The sequence below is a fragment of the Vitis vinifera genome, chromosome 8 (assembly GCF_030704535.1).
Source record: "Vitis vinifera cultivar Pinot Noir 40024 chromosome 8, ASM3070453v1".
Taxonomy (NCBI): domain Eukaryota; kingdom Viridiplantae; phylum Streptophyta; class Magnoliopsida; order Vitales; family Vitaceae; genus Vitis; species Vitis vinifera.
In genome coordinates, this window is record NC_081812.1 from 21,841,643 (window position 1) to 21,860,405 (window position 18,763).

Consider the following 18,763-nt stretch of genomic DNA (forward strand, 5'->3'; position numbering starts at 1 on the left):
TTGAGGACAAATTGAAAGACAATTTTTATGACGTCTTAGAAATTGATGGCACATTAAAATAGGTGCAAGCAGAAGATAATGTGATAAGAGGACTAATTCACAACTTGGAAATAAATAAAGGGGTAGTCTCGCTTTATTGAAAAAATAAATTTTGTCACCCCAATACGTAAAATAATGTAACAGAAATTGTCATCCTTAATGAGGCTCCAAATAATAAATGCTCGATAATGTAGAGACAGAGATGGAATTAAATAACAACTAAAAAGAAACCACATTCAAAGTGCACTTTCAATTAAGTTGGTTATTGAAAGCAACTCTAAATAAGAAAAATTCCAAAATAGTGCATCGTGCCTATAAATAGGGCAATACAGAACAACGAGAGTCAACAACCCCATACCATATACCATACAACAGCATGTATGGAATGATACAAAATGAGGAAATTGTACAACCAAATAAAATGCAAATGTCACGGCAATGGATTATTACATTTAGAGCGGTTGTGACCTATTCCATTGCATCGAGAGCAATGAATTGCTCTCTTATGACAAAACTGTGATTCAATGCGCAATCGTCGGGGTCTTCCTGGAGGGCGTCTCACATGAGGGGGTTGGCAAGCAGGAAAGGAGTTGCCCGCGCAATCTATAACATATCCTCGATCGTCACAAAGTTTCGGCATATTGTGTGTTGGTAATGGTTGAAACTGACCCGAGTAAATCAAATCTTGCATGGAGACATGAAAACATGGGTCAATATAGTCATACACGTCGTGTCTCAGTGTGCGGATGACAGCACATACGTGTGCACATGGCAAACCGGACATTTGCCATGTCATGCAAGTACACGTCCGTTGATTCATATCGACAACCAAATAAACTTCTCCAGTAAACACCTTAAACGTCCCTCCCAAATAGGGTAGCACACTAATCGGACCAGACCTCATGATATTTGACATTAACTTCTCTTCAGTTTTCGGTCCAACCACGCTCTTCCACTTTTGTGTATCACGCATATGGCTGTCCAACATGGCTACAAGTTTATCCATGTGCATTAACAATAAAGTATAAATTGTTTGGTGACGCTCTTCTCTTAACCACGCATTGAACGCCTCTGCAATGTTAGTTGTCATTTTGTCCCAGCGCTTTTTAAGAAACTTTGACATTGCCCAATGTTCGGGATTGTTTTCCGCAACCCATTTTGCTAGGTTCTCATTGAAGCGCACAAGTTTTTCAAATGCCTCATTGTAGTCTATTTCCAACCTAGCATACGCAATGCTGTCCAAAAGTAGCAAAGCATCTTCTTTTCCTTTCTTTCCTCGAATCGTTTGCTTATTGAAGAAGCTAGAAAAGTTTTCCTTCACATGTCGATAACAATACGCATGATTTCCTGTCCCAAACAACTCGGAAACACTACGCAAGATTCCCTGATGTCTATCTGATATAATAACAACTTCTTTACCATCTAATACCCCCTTTAATTTATCCAAAAACCAATACCAGTCCTCATAATTTTCTGAACTTACCACACCAAGGGCCAGAGGGAACATTCCATCATCTGCATCATATGCAATGGCAGACAAAAGAGCTCCCTTATATGGACCGCTTAGGTGGCACGAATCAATAGCCAATACAGGTCGACACCCCATGATGAACCCTTGAATTGAAAATGCATGGGCAATGAACAATTGCATGAAGTGACCTTCTTGGGAAGTGTACTCCGCAATTGTGCCCGGGTTTATTTCTCTTAGCCTATGGCATAACCAAGGGAGAAACGTGTAAGAGTCGCGTGGTACTCCATATATGCGCTCTTTTGCCTTCTCTTTAAGGTGCCATGCTTGGTTATATGTCAATTGAACCCCATGATCACGTTCAAAATCCTTACAGATTTGACGAGGAAGATAGTCTGGAGTGGTTCTAAACACATCTTCAACAACAACCGCACCTCTCTTTGAAGAAACCTTCACCTTAGATGAACACTCATCCTGAGCTATATGTTTATGATTCACTTGGTAAGTATGAACTCGCAAGATGACATTTCCCTCGACAGCGTGAGCTGTTATCTTCCAAGGACAACCATCAACCGAACACTTGACAGACATATGCGTAGGGGAATTTTTCGTGTACTTGTATTCAAACCTTCCACCTAATGACATCTGGTAAATTGCATTGCGAAACTCCTCGGCATTTTTAAATGTATGTCCCGACCCTAATATTGCCTCACGAAAACGAATCGATTCCAAAGGGATGTACTCAGTATCTGCAGCACGCGACGCAAAACCTCTTGATAGCATCATAGTGTTACGAATTGGATCGCATGATGCATTAGAGGACGGGAACGTGATAGGTGGATCTCTGCATTGACATATATTAACATAATTAGACTACGTGATGTGTAAAATTGATATTCACAATTTTTTAAATAAACATTGATGTTAAAGTCCATTACCGAAATGCCAACTGTGAATTCGGGATATTTGCTTCAATGGCTTCCACAGAGGGTAAGTCTACTAGGTATACATTTGCAAAGTCATCACTATGGGAAACCACGTTATCCAAATCATCCTCATCTTCTAAATCTTGGATGACTCTGGGATTGAACTTCAACGTGTAGTGCATCTTCATCACGTCAAGGGAAATGTCAAATTTCTCCATGATTTTTTTGGTGAAATCTTCAAATGCCATTCCTTTATATATGTGAATACCTTTGCTTCTTCCACCCAAGTATTCCCATTGCCCATCATTTTTTTGGACAAGTTTGCCACCCACAAAAATGTAACAATATATCCTATTAGTTGCGTCCATTAACCTATACAAACATAGCACAAATATCATATTATAGATCAAACAATTATGCATATTATAGAAAATGGCCTTCATATTTTCTCTCATTTGGCCTTTTGCTTTCAAGTTCAGACTATTACTAGTCGTCATGTCCAGATTATCACGCATCATTTATGCATATACTTTTCCAAATGTTACTTCACTTATTCTATTTTTCACTGGTTGGTCGACTCTTCCTCTGTTTTTTGCAGATTGCTATGACCCTCTAGATCCCAATAGGAACATCACAATTACTTTTCAGACTTATAAATGGACACATCATGCCAATGTCATTAGTGTTTTGGCTCATACTCAATAGACAACTTCAAATTTAACTTAATTTCAATTTGCTTCAATTGTATGCTGAAAATAATATTGCATTTGCTGCATTTGATATTTAGCAATTGTGAATAGTAAACATGGAAAGAGGTATTTGGCCACTACAATGATTGTTGGAAACCATTCTGGATTTCAACGAGAAATCCCTTAATTGGTTTCTTATGTATTGACTCCCTTAATATTGGATTTCAAAAATAGAATTAAGACTCATTAAACTGCCTTTGAACTGATCTGTTTCTTTATTTCGCATTTATATTCATGTTAGCTACAGATTTCATGAAGTTCGAAATGATAATCTATCTACACATACTAGGTATCCCACAATATCTCATACTAGAGGGTTCAAAGAACTTGGGTTTTTTTCGAAAATAGGTAACAGGCGAACTAGCGAACTCAACTAGATTGCCGCACGAGGAAGTAAATATAATGCTCAATGATATAATTTGAACGAAAGGACAAAAAATATGTTTGCAAAAGAGAATCTATTTGCATTTACTTATGATATATTAGAATAAAATTGCACCTATCAAACTAACTTTTCAATTCAATATGCAATGCTAAACCAAACAAACATAACTGAACCAAGTAAAATGCATGGAAAATCAAAATATATTTTTATGTCATCTTCAGCATCACAATTATCATGAATGGCAATCGAGGGTTCTCATATTCATGGACAAACAAGTGAATCATGGTGACATCACAGTTTAATAAAAAGAAGTGATTTTTCCATGTCAAGGCTATCAATCATGTAAATCGAACACAAACATAATTATCTAAATAATAACTTTTTTCATACCACAACATGCATATGCAATTAGCCCATGCGGATCCTCACTATTTCAAACTGTGAGCCATGTCTTAAAAAGACCATAACCCACGCCATGTCTTAGAGCCAGTTACGGGGTTTAAGCTTTAATCTTAAAATAAAATACTACTTTACCTGATGGTCAGAGAAGCTCCCTCCTCAATGCTCAGCACGGGACGACACCCACGGTGGGGATTAATGGCACACTGAAATCGCCAGATAAATTTGGGCAATGTATTTGGGCTGAAATGAATTGGTCGGGATAGCCGAAATGAAGCATAAACTGAAATTGTTGAACCTACTAACCTCAACTCTCAACTACTTCGCCACGGAACCCAAATCCGGTGGTGATCGTCGACAACAATGGATTCACAGAGGTGAAAAACTCCACCGTCTACACCTAAAATCGGATGGCCGGGAAACTCCACATGAAGATAGGATTAGGGCATTCTTTGGGCGGAAACGAGGGAACACTCAGGAATGTGAAAACGCCTCTCAATTTTGGGGAAAACGAACTGGAAATCCAACGTCGATTTTGTTTTTAATCGGATGGTCGGCAAACTCCAGATGAAGAGAGGATTAGGGCATTCTTTGGGCGGGAACCAGGCAAACACTCAGGAATGTGAAAACGCCTATCCAACGTGGATTTTGTTTTTTTTTTTTCATTAGCCAGCCAAAGGGCATTTTCGGCATATTATAAATTGTATAGCCTTCTTATCAATTTTGAGACTTTGACTGGGTGTTGGGCTTAATTTTGTTACATAGATGGACCATTTGTTAATTTTTGGGCCCAGCTGGGCCCAAAACACAATTCTCCCTAAACATTATACTCCACAACTGCATTTCCTGATTTGACGTTGAAGCTGTGAGTCCTCGCCTCAACATACCCACGTGCAAATCGGAAAAGCCCACTCCCGCCGATGATCGGCATCTCCCGCACCTCCGAGAAGATGGTGTTTCGTCCCAAAACACTGAGAGTACTGCCGTTATACTTGCCCTCCATGAAAGCAAAATTCATCACCATCAACAAGCCCACTTCCTCCTGCCACGCCGACGCATATATTCCTTGAGCTCTTCCTACCAGCTTGGAGCTGGGTTCGGGTCCCACAGTCAAAGGATCGTCCATCACAAACACGTCGCCGAACGTCGTCACCAACGTGTTGCTCATGGTGGCCTCAGCGACCCTCACGGTGGTGGGGTTAGGGTCGGTGACGATGTCGTGGAAGTAGAAGTGGAGGTGACTGAGCTTCTCGTGCTTGAGGCCAATCGATTTGGGAGAAAGGTTTCTGGAAAAACGGTGGGATTCCCCGCTGGCGCCGGAGGCCGCGGCGTCTGCGGCGATGGTGGAGAGGAATATAGTGAAAAGGATGAGGGATCTAGCCATAGTGGAGAAGAAACGAAGGTGGAAAAAGCTGAATAGCATCATCGACTTCTCGGCTGATCGGGTTCTCATGCCAGATGATGTCATGCATGCATGGAAGTAGAACCGGAGGTGGCTGATCTTCTAGCGCTTGAGGCCGTGAGATTCCCCACCACCGCACACGCGGATGATGCTGAAGAAGATGAGAGTTTCAGCCACAGTGGATAAGAATTAGAGGTGAAAAAGCTCTATCTGTCCATTACTTGGAATAGTGGAGTAGTGGCTTAGGGGTCATATAATGCATACAACTTCCAAAAAGTATTTGGCTTCATTATTACCAAGTTTGAAGGGATTGAATTGCACCATTTCATTCTAAGGATGAAATCATGTTCTTTAAAATCTATGCAATAATTAATATTCATAAAAATGTAGTCTAATTATAAATAAATGAAAAAGTGGATTAATTGGTTTCCTATTAATCAAAATAAAATTACTCAAATCCTCTCAGAATATAAGAAGTCTTTACATTTAAGAGAATTTTATGTCTAATAAAATTAAAATTTCTCAAATCATATTTCTGGAGAAAGTGTGTCCATGAGTCCATCGCCGACGGCAGCGGAGACGGTGGAGAAGAAGAGGACGACATAGTAGATAAGGGTTTTAGCCACGATGGAGATTCAAGAGAAGGGTGTGAAGGCTTTGCATGAGAAATGGAATATGCCCAGCTACGCCTTTATATTAGTGGGGTTCCGGTACGTGGAAGCCTTCAATGTGGTGATAGTGAAAAAGCACAATGCAGATCGATTCTTACATGAAAAGAAAAAAAGCGACAGTGTCCTTTTCAGTCTGGAAAATATATTTCTTGATAATATATGATAAATAAAAATATTTTTCCTTTTTCTCAATAACGGGTTACCCTTGTTAGCTTTTTTTTCCACCATATATAATTATATTTATATGAATATTATTTAAGGGTATCAATTGATAGGTAGGTGAATCAATTGATTGAGCATCCAAGAGTCTTATGTATGAAAAACTCAAATTACAAATGGGGAATTAAAAAATTTAATCCATATGAATGTGGTGTTACAATTTTTGTAACCTTATCTTTATGAAATTTATTTGTACAATATTATGTTTATAAGTAATAGAAGAAAATGAAAAGGTATATAACCTATGCAATTATATGGATGTATTCAAGTTCATAACCCATCATTACTCATTAATTTGTACATAATGGATGTAAATAATAAGTATAACTCTCATATAGTCTTTGATGGAAAGATTAAAAGATATACAATTTATTATAAATTGAGGTCTCAAGCCACACTCTCATTTTTATGTCTTTTTCTTTCTTGTTGTTTATTGTTATTTATTTTTTAACAACATATACCACACAAGTGATTCATCCACTATATGAGAATAGTGAGTCGAAGACCTTGACAATACAATTCACACGGAGACTCGATTTCACTTCATAAATCAATGTAAGAATATGATCATTTTTTTAGTACTTCCATTTTTTTTGTTTTATATATCCAAAATTGTTTTAAAAAATAATTATTTCCACATCAAGTTTACGAAAGTTTAGTTAACAACCCTGGCTTGGAAATATAAATTCATAAGTAATGTTACTGCAAATAAATAAAAACCAACCAGTCATACATAAATTGAAATGTTCCATTCAGCCAACGAGAACAAATACATAAATAAAAGCCTGTAGCTCCTCTGTGACAGAAAAATCAAACGTCACCCTCTCATTCGGTGGCGGAGCCACGCAGTGCCCAGAAGTCAGCGAGATCAGTAATGGAAAGCATAAACCCTACGACTGCGCCTCCTGATTTGGTATTAAAGCTGTAAGTCCTCGCCTCAACATACCCACGAGCATATCGGAAAACCCCACTCCCGCCGATGATCGGCATCTCTCGTACCTCCGAGAAGACGGTGTTTCGTCCCAAAACGCTGAGAGTACGCCGTTATACTGGCCCTCCCTGAAAGCAAAATTCATCACCATCAACAAACCCAGTTCCTTCTGCGACGCCGATGCGTACATTTCTTGAGCTCTTCCCACCAACTTGGAGCTGAGTTCGGGCCCCGCAGTCAAGGAATCGTCCAGAACCGCCACAAAGCCGAACAGCGTGGCAGACTTGTTGGTCACGGCGGCCTCCCCCACTCTCACCGTGGTGGGGTTGGGGCCGGTGACGATTGGAAGTAGAATCGAAGGTGGCTGAGGCCTAATGATTCGGGAGAAGGGTTTCTAGAGAAAGTGTGCCATCGCCAACTGCTGCGGCGGCGACAGTGGAGAAGAAGAGGAAGGCGAAGTAAGGGTTTTAGCCATGATGGAGGTGCAACAGGCTTTGTATGGGAAATAGAATTTGGCCGGCTAGACTTTTATATTATCAGATGAGCAGTAGTGTAGGATAAGCCAGACTTTCATGTTGATTTTAATTTAATTTCTAATTAATTCAAACCATTCCCATATTGCATGAAGAAAAAGGCCAGTAGCTTTTTAATCCCTGGCGTCTCCTATTTTCTTGATAATAATAAAAATTACCATGCGCATAAATAATATTTTGGAGAGTTGAAACTTGAGGGGATGGAGGGCGTGGAGGAGTTTGGGGCTTCGAAATTCCAAGCAGGGGTAGGCGAACGTGAACCCTCCTGCTTTTAATGCAGGAACTTATATTTTATTTATTTATTTTTTGTCTGTTTTTAATCATAAAAATTTCAATATATTTATCTCTGATCAGACGTAAGTCCAAGAAAGCCACCTACCCCCTTTGTTTTTGTTGTTGTTTTCGAATCTGCAAAGCGAGGTGGGTTTGCATCCTATTCTGGCTGGATTCATTAACACTGAATGGGTGTGACAAATGAGTATAAATATTTTGTTTGAATTTATACTCTGAAAAATAAACTTTATTTGTTTTTAAATCCATTTAAAATAAAATATATAATATTGATAAATATTAATTTTGAATCATTATTTTTTATTTTTAAATGGATTTAAAAACAAATAAAGTTTAACAAATTTACTTGAATTCTTACGCCTCGAATCTAAAGTGTTATTTGGTTTTTTTTACTTAATTTTAAATGGAACTTTAATGCTTAATAGTGTTAAGTATTAAATTGACTGTTTTTAAATAAATTTATTTTTATTAAACATTAAAAAGTAAATAAAAAAATCAAATATTTTTGTTTTTTTTATTTAGCAAAAAGTTTATAATAAGTCATGAAAAAGTAAAAAAACAAATAATTTAAAATTTAAAAGCAAATTGCTTTTGACAAAAAGTTAAAAAAAAACAATTACCCTATAAATCCACTATTCAATATCAAATTATACAGATTCGCCTTATTATTTTATTCTAAAGACTTACACTCCAATACCTACAACTTGATTCATGTCCGTAACACAGTAATCTCCAATTGATTCAGTGAATGCATTTCAATCTCCTCAAAGAAGTGTACGTCTTCAAGCAACCCATTGGGAATGGTGTGGCAAGATAGGTTTAATCCCTCGATGAATCCTAAAAAATATTATAATGGGTATATATAAGCATACAAGTTATAGAGGATTGGTATATAAAATTCCCAACAAAAAAAAAACCTCAGTGAATTTTTTAAATATTCTATCATATTCTAACAAATTTTACATGAGCACTCGAACGTATTTAACCACCACTCAAGCTCCTCGGGTGTTTGAGCATTGTTTAAGAGCTTAACAGTATTAGCGATTGAGTGCTATTTTCACAACTTAAGCGGCACAGCTGTTTTCAAAATGTTAATTTTAAGTTTTTAAAATCAATATAAAATAGAAATTTACTTTAAAGTTTAAACCCTTTAATCACATGACTTTTTGTTTGAATTTTTAAAGAAAAGTAAGGCCCTAACTAAAAAGTTTTTTAAGTAAGAAGTTAAATAAAAACAAATTTATCAACATATAATGGAAACTCGTTGTCATAACAATAAGCTCGTTAATTTTATAATAATTTAAAATACCTTTGGTGCATTTTTTATCTTTTATTTTAAAAAATAATAATAATAATAATAATAAATATTTTTATATTAAATGTATAACCTGTTACAAAAAAACATACATTTATTTTACAGCTTTAAAAATTATGTTTAAAAAATTAAAAATTAAAAATAATAAAAAATTGATATCTCAAAATCTAAAATCAATATTTTTATTACTATTTTTAATTTTAAAAAGAAAAATCAGCAAATATATCCAAATCAAAATTAATATTTCTCTTAAATTTCTCATAAATAACTACGAACACTCTTAAAAGATATAAATCACAAATAAATTAGATGAATTGAAAATTTCCGTTCAGCCATCAAGCACAATACGTAAAGAGAAGACTGGAGCTCCTCTGTGACAGAGAAGTCAACATCACCCTCTCATCATCAGAAGCATTATTGGAGAGAAATGAAAGCAAATAGCCAACATAGAGTTAGAGAGAGAAATCAGTAATGGAAAGCATAAACATTATACTCCACAACCGCATCTCCTGATTTGACGTTAAAGCTGTAAGTCCTCGCCTCAACATACCCACGTGCATATCGGAAAACCCCACTCCCGCCGATGATCGGCATCTCCCGCACCTTCGAGAAGATTGTGTTTCGTCCCAAAACACTGAGAGTACTGCCGTTATACTTTCCCTCCATGAAAGCAAAGTTCATCACCATCAACAAACCAAATTCCTTCTGCGAGGCCGCTGCGTACATTCCTTGAGCTCTTCCCACCAACTTGGAGCTGGGTTCGGGCCCCACAGTCAAGGGATCGTCCAGAACCGCCACCCCGCCGAACAGCGTCGCAGACTTGTTGGTCACGGCGGCCTCCGCCACTCTCACGACGGTGGGGTTGGGGCCGGTGATGACGTCATGGAAGTAGAAGTGGAGGTGGCTGAGCTTCTCACGCTTGAGGTCTAATGATTCGGGAGAAAGGTTTCTGGAGAAAGTGTGGCCATCGCCGACGGCAGCGGCGACGGTGGAGAAGAAGAGGAAGGCGAAGTAAGTAAGGGTTTTAGCCATGATGGAGATGCAATCATGCAAGAGGCTTTGTTACCTTTGTATCAGAAATAGAATATGGCCAGCTGCACCTTGGGTATTAGTTTGGGGTGGGGCCCTTGCAAGAGGAATCTTCCAGATAGCTTATCTAAAAAAACGTGTAATCAATAAAAACTATAATTTTAATTTATTTATTTTCTAATTAATTCAAACCATTCTTATATTGCCCGAAGAAAAAGGGCAGTGGCCTTTTAAACCCCGGAAGATATAGAAATTACCATGTGCATAGATAATGTTTTGGAGAGTTGAAACTTGAGGGGATGGACGGCGTGGATGAGTTTGGGGCTTTGAAATTCTGAGCAGAGGGTTGGTGAACGGTGAACCCTCCTGCTTTTAATGCAGGAACTTATATATATATATATATATATATATATATATATTTTTGTCTGTTTTTAACGTAGAAATTTCAATTTATTTATCCCTGATTACGCGTAAGTCCAAGAAAGCCACCTGCCCCTTTGTTTTTTTCATTGATTTCGAATCTTCAGAACGAGGTGGGTTTGCATTTGCTAGAACCGTGTTTGATAAATGGGATGGAGAAATGAAAATAAATATTTTGTTTTATAATTATTTGGTTTTGAATATTAATTATTATTTATTTATTTATTTTTAAATATGAATGAATTTGATGATTTTAATTCTTCTATTTAGATATATATAAAAATAAAAATATAAGATTGGAATGATAATTTGTTTTCATTTCAATGTTAAATAAAATGAAATTAAAAAAAAAATACAATAATTTTCATATATATAATTTAATTTTTTTATAAAAGAGTTTTTTTTTACTAATTAATAAAAGTTTCTTTGGGTGTGTTATTGAAAAACAAAATTATTTTTAAAATTTTATAGTTTGCTTATTGTTCTCTATTCAAATGTAAACAATAATAAAATTGATTGTTGTTTTTAATTTTTTTAAAATAAATTAAAATAGATAACTATTTTTTTTTCCTCCGATAAAATGAATTTCAAATTGAATGAAATTTTGTATTAAAATTATTAATAAGTTTAATCATTATATATATATAACTATGAAAAAATAATAGACATAATTAATACTTTAATTTTTTTTAATAAATCTTGTAATTTTTAAGAATAATTTAAAAATAAAAGAAATTGATTAATTAATTAGATTAAATAAAAAAATTACAAAAAGAAATGAATAATTCAATTTCTTTTATTTACTTGTATCCTATTATTTATTTTGAGAAATAAAATGTGAGATGACAATTGGTATACATCACCTCATTTCAATCTCAAACTCGTTTATTTATATTTATATTCCTAAAAAATTAAAAAATAAATAAGCAAAATGAGATGAAATGAGTGTAGAAAATTCTCATACTCAACACGCCTCATTAAGTTTTTTATATTTTTTAATTAATTTTATATTTTTAAATTTTAAATTGTATTAAAAATAAATACATTTTATAAATGAATAAATGTAAAAATGAAAAACAAAATAATTAAAATAATTTTGTATTTAATATTATGTATAATCGAGTGGTTTAGAGTCAAACCTAAACCTACCTTAGGTTTTAAAAAATAAAAATAAAAATAAAATCTCAAACCTACTTCGAATTGGCTTATATTTACAACAAATCCATCCTATTAGGACAAGTACAAAAAAAAAAAAAAAAACCCACCTTATTAATATTACCATGCAAAGTAGGGTGAGCCTCACCAATATTTGAAAAACTCCCTTCCTCAAATTGAAATAGTAGGATTCTCTAGAATTAAATACCAAGATTCGGGGAATCAAAATCTCCTTACCAAATTATCTAGATTCCCTCCCACTAATCACAAATATTTAAAATGTAAAATGCATATTTAAACTCATTAAAATAAATTTTTGCCCATTAAAGAAAAAATTAATAAAAAAACAAGGTAAAATCACGGATTCTTCAAAACATAACACATTTTTTATCTTTAAAAAATAATTTCATACTATAAATTAATGAAAATCCATTTTTAAAAATGCAAATTCCATATAAATATTTTTTATTCCGTTTAAATATTAGGAATTTTTATTTTATTATTATTATTATTTAATGATAATAATGAAAATGATGTGTATAATAAAAAAAATCGTATAATTGCTCATTTTAAATAGTTTTTTTCCCATGATTATTAAATACTTCAATGGTAATCAACTTCATTTTGATTTCGATTTAAATCATTAAATAAATTAAACATATTTAGTAAAATAATTTAATATCATAGTTTAAAATAAAAAATAATTATAAGTATTAAGTCAAAAATAGTTAATTTATTTTTAATCTATAGTGAAAATATAGTTAACAAATTTGACTACATTCCCAACTCATCTCATCTTTTTACAAAATTTTAAATGTGAATGTTTAATAAATAAATTTATTACTCAAGATTAATAAAAATATAAATATTAGTCAAAATTAATGAGGGTAATTATATTTATTTGATGATTTAAAATAAAATTGAAGTTAATTTAACTGGATAACCTTAACTTTTAAAGTAAAAAATAAGTAATAAGTTTTAATTCAGTAAATTAAAAATGATTTAACTTAAAATCAACTTAAATTATTAAGTAATAAGTATTAAATTTGACTAAATATCATTGGTAAAACGAATGCATAAAGGTAATCCTCAAGAATTAAAATTAACATTTTGTTGAAGCATAAAACAAAAATACAAAAATTAAGAAAAGAGATGAAATCTAGCAAGTACTAACTTGTTCGAGATGTATTGAAATTAATGGCAGAAATTCCCTTTCTAAATTTGATTGGGCCTTAAATCGGGCTTCAAAATAACCATATGGTTAGAGATTGGGTCATTATTTCGCCTCTTAGCCCAAGACTCAGCCCTGCATCTTTGAATGGGCTCAATGGACTTCTCCGATTTCAGAGAACCCAATGACTGGACCCAAAACTGCCCTGTAAAGCCCAGTCGGACCGGCCCATCCGAAACCCTAATACACCCACAAACCCTAGCATATAAAAGCTTCCAAAGGAAAGGCCTCTAAAACTAGGGTTTTCCGAGAGACCATCACAGAGATATCGCAGAGAGAAAGGTAGGTTCGTGAACATGCCGGCCGGACATGGACTTCGATCGAGGACTCGAGATCTCTTCGCCAGGCCCTTCAGGAAGAAGGGTTACATTCCTTTGACCACATATCTGAGAACCTTCCGCATCGGAGAGTACGTGGACATCAAGGTAAACGGCGCCATCCACAAGGGCATGCCCCACAAGTTCTACCATGGCCGCACTGGTAAGGTCTGGAACGTTACTAAGCGCGCCATCGGCGTCGAAGTAAACAAGCAGGTATCCTTCTCTTTCTGCCCGTGTCTTGATTGTAATCTATTTGTATGGTATTTTGTTTGTGTGGAAATGGTGTTTTGATTGATTGGGTTTTCTTGATTTTTTGTTGGAATTTGATTTCAACTTAGTTGTTTAATTTGTTTGATTTATTAACCAGGAATAGGGTTAAGGGAAAAAAAAGCATGATTTGATCAACAAGTAAGAAAATTGATGAATGGATCGGTACTGAGATTCCTTAGAAAATAAAGCGATAGTGTATTCAATTATTTGACATACTTCACTGATTTTTTCAATTGCGTCTGAGTTTCTCTGGGATTTAAAAAGTTGAAGTGAGAGCTGAGCGCTTGTTAGGAATTTTGGTTAAAACATGGAAGCCACTGCATTTTCTCAGTTCTCCTTCAGTGTAAGCATTTACCGGATTGAGAGAAGAAATAGACTGCCTTTCAAAATTCTTGCATTTCAAGTGTATGTTAGTTGTTTAACCTCTTACAGATTAAAGGATAGCCTCTTTAACTTACGTGTTCAGCTGTAGAAGTAGAAACGGAAGTAATTGCTACTGCAGTACCATTCGACTTTGTGTTTAGGAACTTTATTATAAAAATGTTTGAGAAGCTCTTCCAAATAAGGCTTATGTCATGCAAGAAAGTATGTAGTTGGAGTTGTATTACCTTCCTTTGTTTCATGAATCTTCGACTTTTGCTCGGATTCTAGACACATGTGCCTTCTTAGGATGAGTTTGAGTAGCTATATTTCATGTATCATTTGTTTTGGGGAGGACGAAATGCGTGGTACTGATTTTAAGTTGATGCAACTGCGAAAGTCGGTACATTAAAGTGGGATGTTCTACATCTCATTTATTACAAGAGAGATGATTTATGAAACTTGTCTTGTTAGCCTTCCTGTTGGCAATAGCCCATTTTTTCTTTGTTCTTAATGAATAAGAGCGTGACTGAGATTGGGGGAATTTGATGCTGCTATTTCATGAGTTATATGACAAGGTTGTAAAATGAATGAAGAGTGGGATTAGTGTCTAGTACTGGTTAAACCGAGCCTCCAAGTGGGATTCTGAGGGGAACATCCCCTTGAAAAATAATAAAATTACTATGCAAAGCAAGGAATGGATCTGGGGGCCTCAGTTTTAGAGAGAAACAAAACAACCAGTGAACCAAATCTTGTATTTTGGCCTATTTTTTGACACCCTGAAAATAATCTCTCTCTTTTTGCTCCCACTATATCCCACTTCTGTCTACACCCTGCATGCCACAGCCACTATTATCTTCAATTTGTTTCATTGCATGCATACCAATGCAGCGGGAATTATGATTATTAGCTTTGAATCATATATCTGTTTCCATTTTGTTTTCCCCTTACACAATGCATTATGAATCCAATCTTGTATTTTTGGTTCATTGCTGTCTGCTTCAATTCAATTTATGACCATATTTCTGTTTGGCTTTGGTGCATGTTCATAATCCAGGTGGGTAACAGGATTATCAAGAAGCGGATCCATGTGCGTGTGGAGCATGTGCAACCTTCAAGGTGCACTGAGGAATTCCGTCTGAGGAAGTTGAAGAATGATGAATTGAAGACAGCTGCAAAGAAGAACGGTGAAATCATCAGCACAAAGAGGCAGCCAGAGGGCCCTAAGCCAGGTTTCATGGTGGAAGGTGCAACTTTGGAAACTGTTACTCCGATCCCCTACGATGTTGTCAACGATCTCAAGGGTGGTTATTAGGTACTCGTTTTCTTATTATGTTATCGTTTAGACTGTTGTTCATTGTTGATGAAGAGATGTTTTATTTTTGGAACACCAGCAGAGTTTTCTTATTTACATTTGGGGTTTAGTTACAAGAATAGAGAATCAACAATTTTTGGTGCTATCATTTATATCATTTGGAATTGGAATGAGAGACATCTGTTTTCCTCCCAAGAAATGGCATATTGATTTTAGCTTTAAACCATAAGAATTTGTTCTGTTGTTCATAGTTGTGTGTTTACTTGAGCATTTGGGGTCTGTTTTGCAACAATTTTCAAAACAACTCCTTGAAATTGGTTTTTGAAAGCAGTTTTATACTTTTATGTTGATTTTCGAAGCAAAACTTTTTATTTTTATTTTTTTATAACACTTTTCAGTCTATTTTTCGATAAGAGATGATGCCTTTTTTTGTGTATTTTTTTTGTTCAATTGTTTATGGGAGAATACTCTTATCTTGCTATCTAATTTTCAATTGTATGCTTGTATGCGAATGTGGATTGTCATGGGAAGGAGCGAGGCTTCCATTTTCTTTGTTTTTGTTATTTTCCTCCTTATTTCCTAGATTATCCTGGACTTTTCGGGATAAAAACCGAGCCATAGAATTTAAGAGTCCATTTGGCAGTAGTTTTTGATTAGGTGTTTAGTAAAATTTAAAAACATTTTTTAAAATTTTGAAAAATCTATTCTAGCCTTTTTCGTGTTTAGTAAAATTTAAAAACATTTTTTAAAATTTTGAAAAATCTATTCTAGCCTTTTTCGAAAAAAGGCTTGAAGGGTGATTCTCTTAAAAAAAAAAAAAAAAATTGTTAAATACACCTAAAATTAGATATCTCCTAATCCCTTGTATTAAATCATATTCTGAATTGAATTTCAAAATTGATTGGGATTAACATGTCAAACAAATCTTTGAACTTTTGAAAGCTAAAATCCACTTTTGTTTTGTTGCCTCCATGGGTCTTGTTAGGAATAGGTATTAATCTTACTATGATAGCCTGGGCCTGGGTTTCGATTCTATTGAGCTGACACTTGTATTATAAATCTTGCTCCTGAGGTTTTCATTCAGGAAAAAAATGAAAAATGTGTCGGAAAACGACTGTGAAAACAATTAACTCTATTGGTATGAAAATAAATATTATTATATCATGTGAAATTGTTAGGGAGAATTGATATGCTTTTAAATTTTTTCATGAATGATTACGGAAATGAGGCCGGCCCATTGCGTCAACTTGCTTCCTTGCTCTGGAATCATCGAATGACTCCAACTGTGCCTGGACAAGTATTCCCTCAACCCCTCCCCTTCTACCAACCAAGTATTATGTGCCTTCTCCCTCAGTCCCTTGTCTCTTCTTTGCTAAGATTGTCGGGTCCCCTGCAAACTGGACCAAAAGGGCTTTCGCACAAAAGTGCATCATTTCCTTGAACTAATGTCATTAGTTGGTGAAGATGGTCCACTCCACTGCCTCTTCCATACTCGTGTCCTGGACTTTGAAACTTAAAGAAAGAAACATAAAACCAATAGCTACCTCCTCCAACTTCTACAATATGCGGAGCCCCTTTTTTAACTCATGCTGCATCTCCAAAATGCCATTTTCTTTGAAAGATGGAACAGGGCCAAATACGCATAAGACTTGTGGTCTTTGATTGCCAAATGATGTAGGCGAATCCTCTTAATGAGATAGGGGGAGCACCTTTTCCTCAGACGAGCCCTCAGCTCCTCTGCTCAAGCCTCAAGCTACGATTGATCCAGGACCCTATCTCCTCCCCCTGCTCTTCCCAACTGCTCAAACACACTTAGAAAAAAAACTGCCCTCCTTTCCTTATTTTTACATTATTTACAGAAAATTCATAACCAGACTGCCTATTAGAGTCGTGGAGTTACACGTGTTCGGTATTGTTTTGCAGTCTCTTCCACAACAGATAGCCGACGCAAGAAAGCAAGACTTGCCAAGTTGTGGAATCAATGGTTTATCGAGTACCATTCCATATAAACAGTTTCTATGTTTTATCTTCGAGTAAAAAGATATTGTTTATGTCGTTTTAATAATATTTGAAAAGATAACAAACTCTCATATTTACAAAAACAACTTCCATTTACTACCGGAAAATAATCAATGATCTCCTCAATTTGACATAATCACCCTTACATTCCGTTTTTTAACAAGCAGAGATCGAGTATTACTTGCGTGTTAAAAGGAGATTTCACGTTTCTAAAAAAAATACTACATTTTGCTTTTTCAAATGTTCATGTTATGTTGTTAAGTTCCCATTACTTGATTAACCAAATATTTAGTTATGTACATCAAACATATTTGATAAAATAATTTAATATTATAATTTAAATTAAAAATAAAATACTTTAAATATTAAATCAAAATAACTAACCCATTCCAAATCATAAATTTCCTTTTTCTCATTTACTCATATTTAATAAAATATATCTTACAATTACACCTTTATAATTCATCTTTTATTGTAACTATTTTTATAATTATCTTATCCTTCTTCAATACTCCAAATATGAATTTTACAAATAAATTCATTACTTAAAATTAATAAAAATATAAAATATTATTTAAAATTAGCAATTATTAATGTCAATTTCAAGATATAGATTACAGTTTAAATTAACTTTATTAAACCACTTTAATATTAAACTTAAAACATATGTAAAGTTCTAAGTTTTAATTTAACTCATTAAATAATAAATATTCTCTTACCAAAAATCCACTTAAAGATGGGCGTGGTTTATGGAAATGAAAAATTCTTTCAACCTCTTTAGGTAAAATAAATAAATAATCATATTATTTTAAAAAAAATTTCAATAAAATAAATAAATTTTGCATTAATTAGGGAGTGCAAGGCCATGTCGATTCATATTGTTGGTACCATGGTAGTTTCCTATATTTGTTTATATGAACTTTCACCTTTCAGCTTTTAGCGTCGACCACACGGTCTATATACGGAAGACGAATACATATGGTCAATGCAAGATCCCTCAATTAAAACTGTCATAAACTTTAAAGGAAAAAGAGCAAACCAATCCAACAAGCACCTTAAACCAAAAATATGACAATAGAAGGTACGTTCAAGCAACCTGGAAAATAAATTCCCCAACCCAGATAGGAGTGAAACGCATGAGAGCAGGTGGTCAAGGCTACAAAAATAAGGTAACTTTAGTCTAACCACCAGCTGAGAAATAGAATTGACATACTTCCCATTCACTTTTTAACTAATATCACCGCAGTTGGTCGGTCAGTTGGTAGGTTCATATATCATATACGACATATACGTGTTTGGCCGATGAGAAAAAAAAT

At 34.7% G+C, this 18,763-nt stretch overlaps 3 protein-coding genes and 1 pseudogene across 3 annotated transcripts; 1 reads left to right on the plus strand and 3 right to left on the minus strand.

Moving 5' to 3' along the window:
* Positions 1-4,783: 4,783 nt before the first annotated feature.
* Positions 4,784-5,549, minus strand: LOC100253684 (dirigent protein 22). Its single transcript, XM_002276381.5, has one exon. It carries the CDS (start codon positions 5,432-5,434, stop codon positions 4,784-4,786), a length of 651 nt encoding a protein of 216 aa, XP_002276417.5. The 5' UTR covers positions 5,435-5,549.
* A 1,466-nt stretch (positions 5,550-7,015) lies between these two features.
* On the minus strand, positions 7,016-8,726 carry LOC100248581 (dirigent protein 22-like; annotated as a pseudogene).
* Positions 8,727-9,614: 888 nt separating this feature from the next.
* LOC100248622 (dirigent protein 22) lies at positions 9,615-10,405 on the minus strand. The gene has a single exon (XM_002280927.5). It carries the CDS (start codon positions 10,358-10,360, stop codon positions 9,794-9,796), a length of 567 nt encoding a protein of 188 aa, XP_002280963.1. The 5' UTR covers positions 10,361-10,405; the 3' UTR covers positions 9,615-9,793.
* A 2,942-nt stretch (positions 10,406-13,347) lies between these two features.
* Positions 13,348-15,627, plus strand: LOC100243484 (large ribosomal subunit protein eL21z/eL21y). The gene is made up of 2 exons (XM_002280895.5): positions 13,348-13,696; positions 15,171-15,627. Exons 1-2 carry the CDS (start codon positions 13,460-13,462, stop codon positions 15,426-15,428), a joined length of 495 nt encoding a protein of 164 aa, XP_002280931.1. The 5' UTR covers positions 13,348-13,459; the 3' UTR covers positions 15,429-15,627.
* Positions 15,628-18,763: the final 3,136 nt, after the last annotated feature.

What these genes read in the sequence shown, in the direction of transcription:
- LOC100243484 (XM_002280895.5), top strand. Translation starts at nt 13,460, where the DNA reads ATGCCGGCCGGACATGGACTTCGATCGAGGACTCGAGATCTCTTCGCC. An exon ending in GCGTCGAAGTAAACAAGCAG is followed by an intron (nt 13,697 to 15,170) that starts GTATCCTTCTCT and finishes TTCATAATCCAG; the next exon opens with GTGGGTAACAGGATTATCAA.
- LOC100248622 (XM_002280927.5), bottom strand. Translation starts at nt 10,360, where the DNA reads ATGGCTAAAACCCTTACTTACTTCGCCTTCCTCTTCTTCTCCACCGTC.
- LOC100253684 (XM_002276381.5), bottom strand. Translation starts at nt 5,434, where the DNA reads ATGACATCATCTGGCATGAGAACCCGATCAGCCGAGAAGTCGATGATG.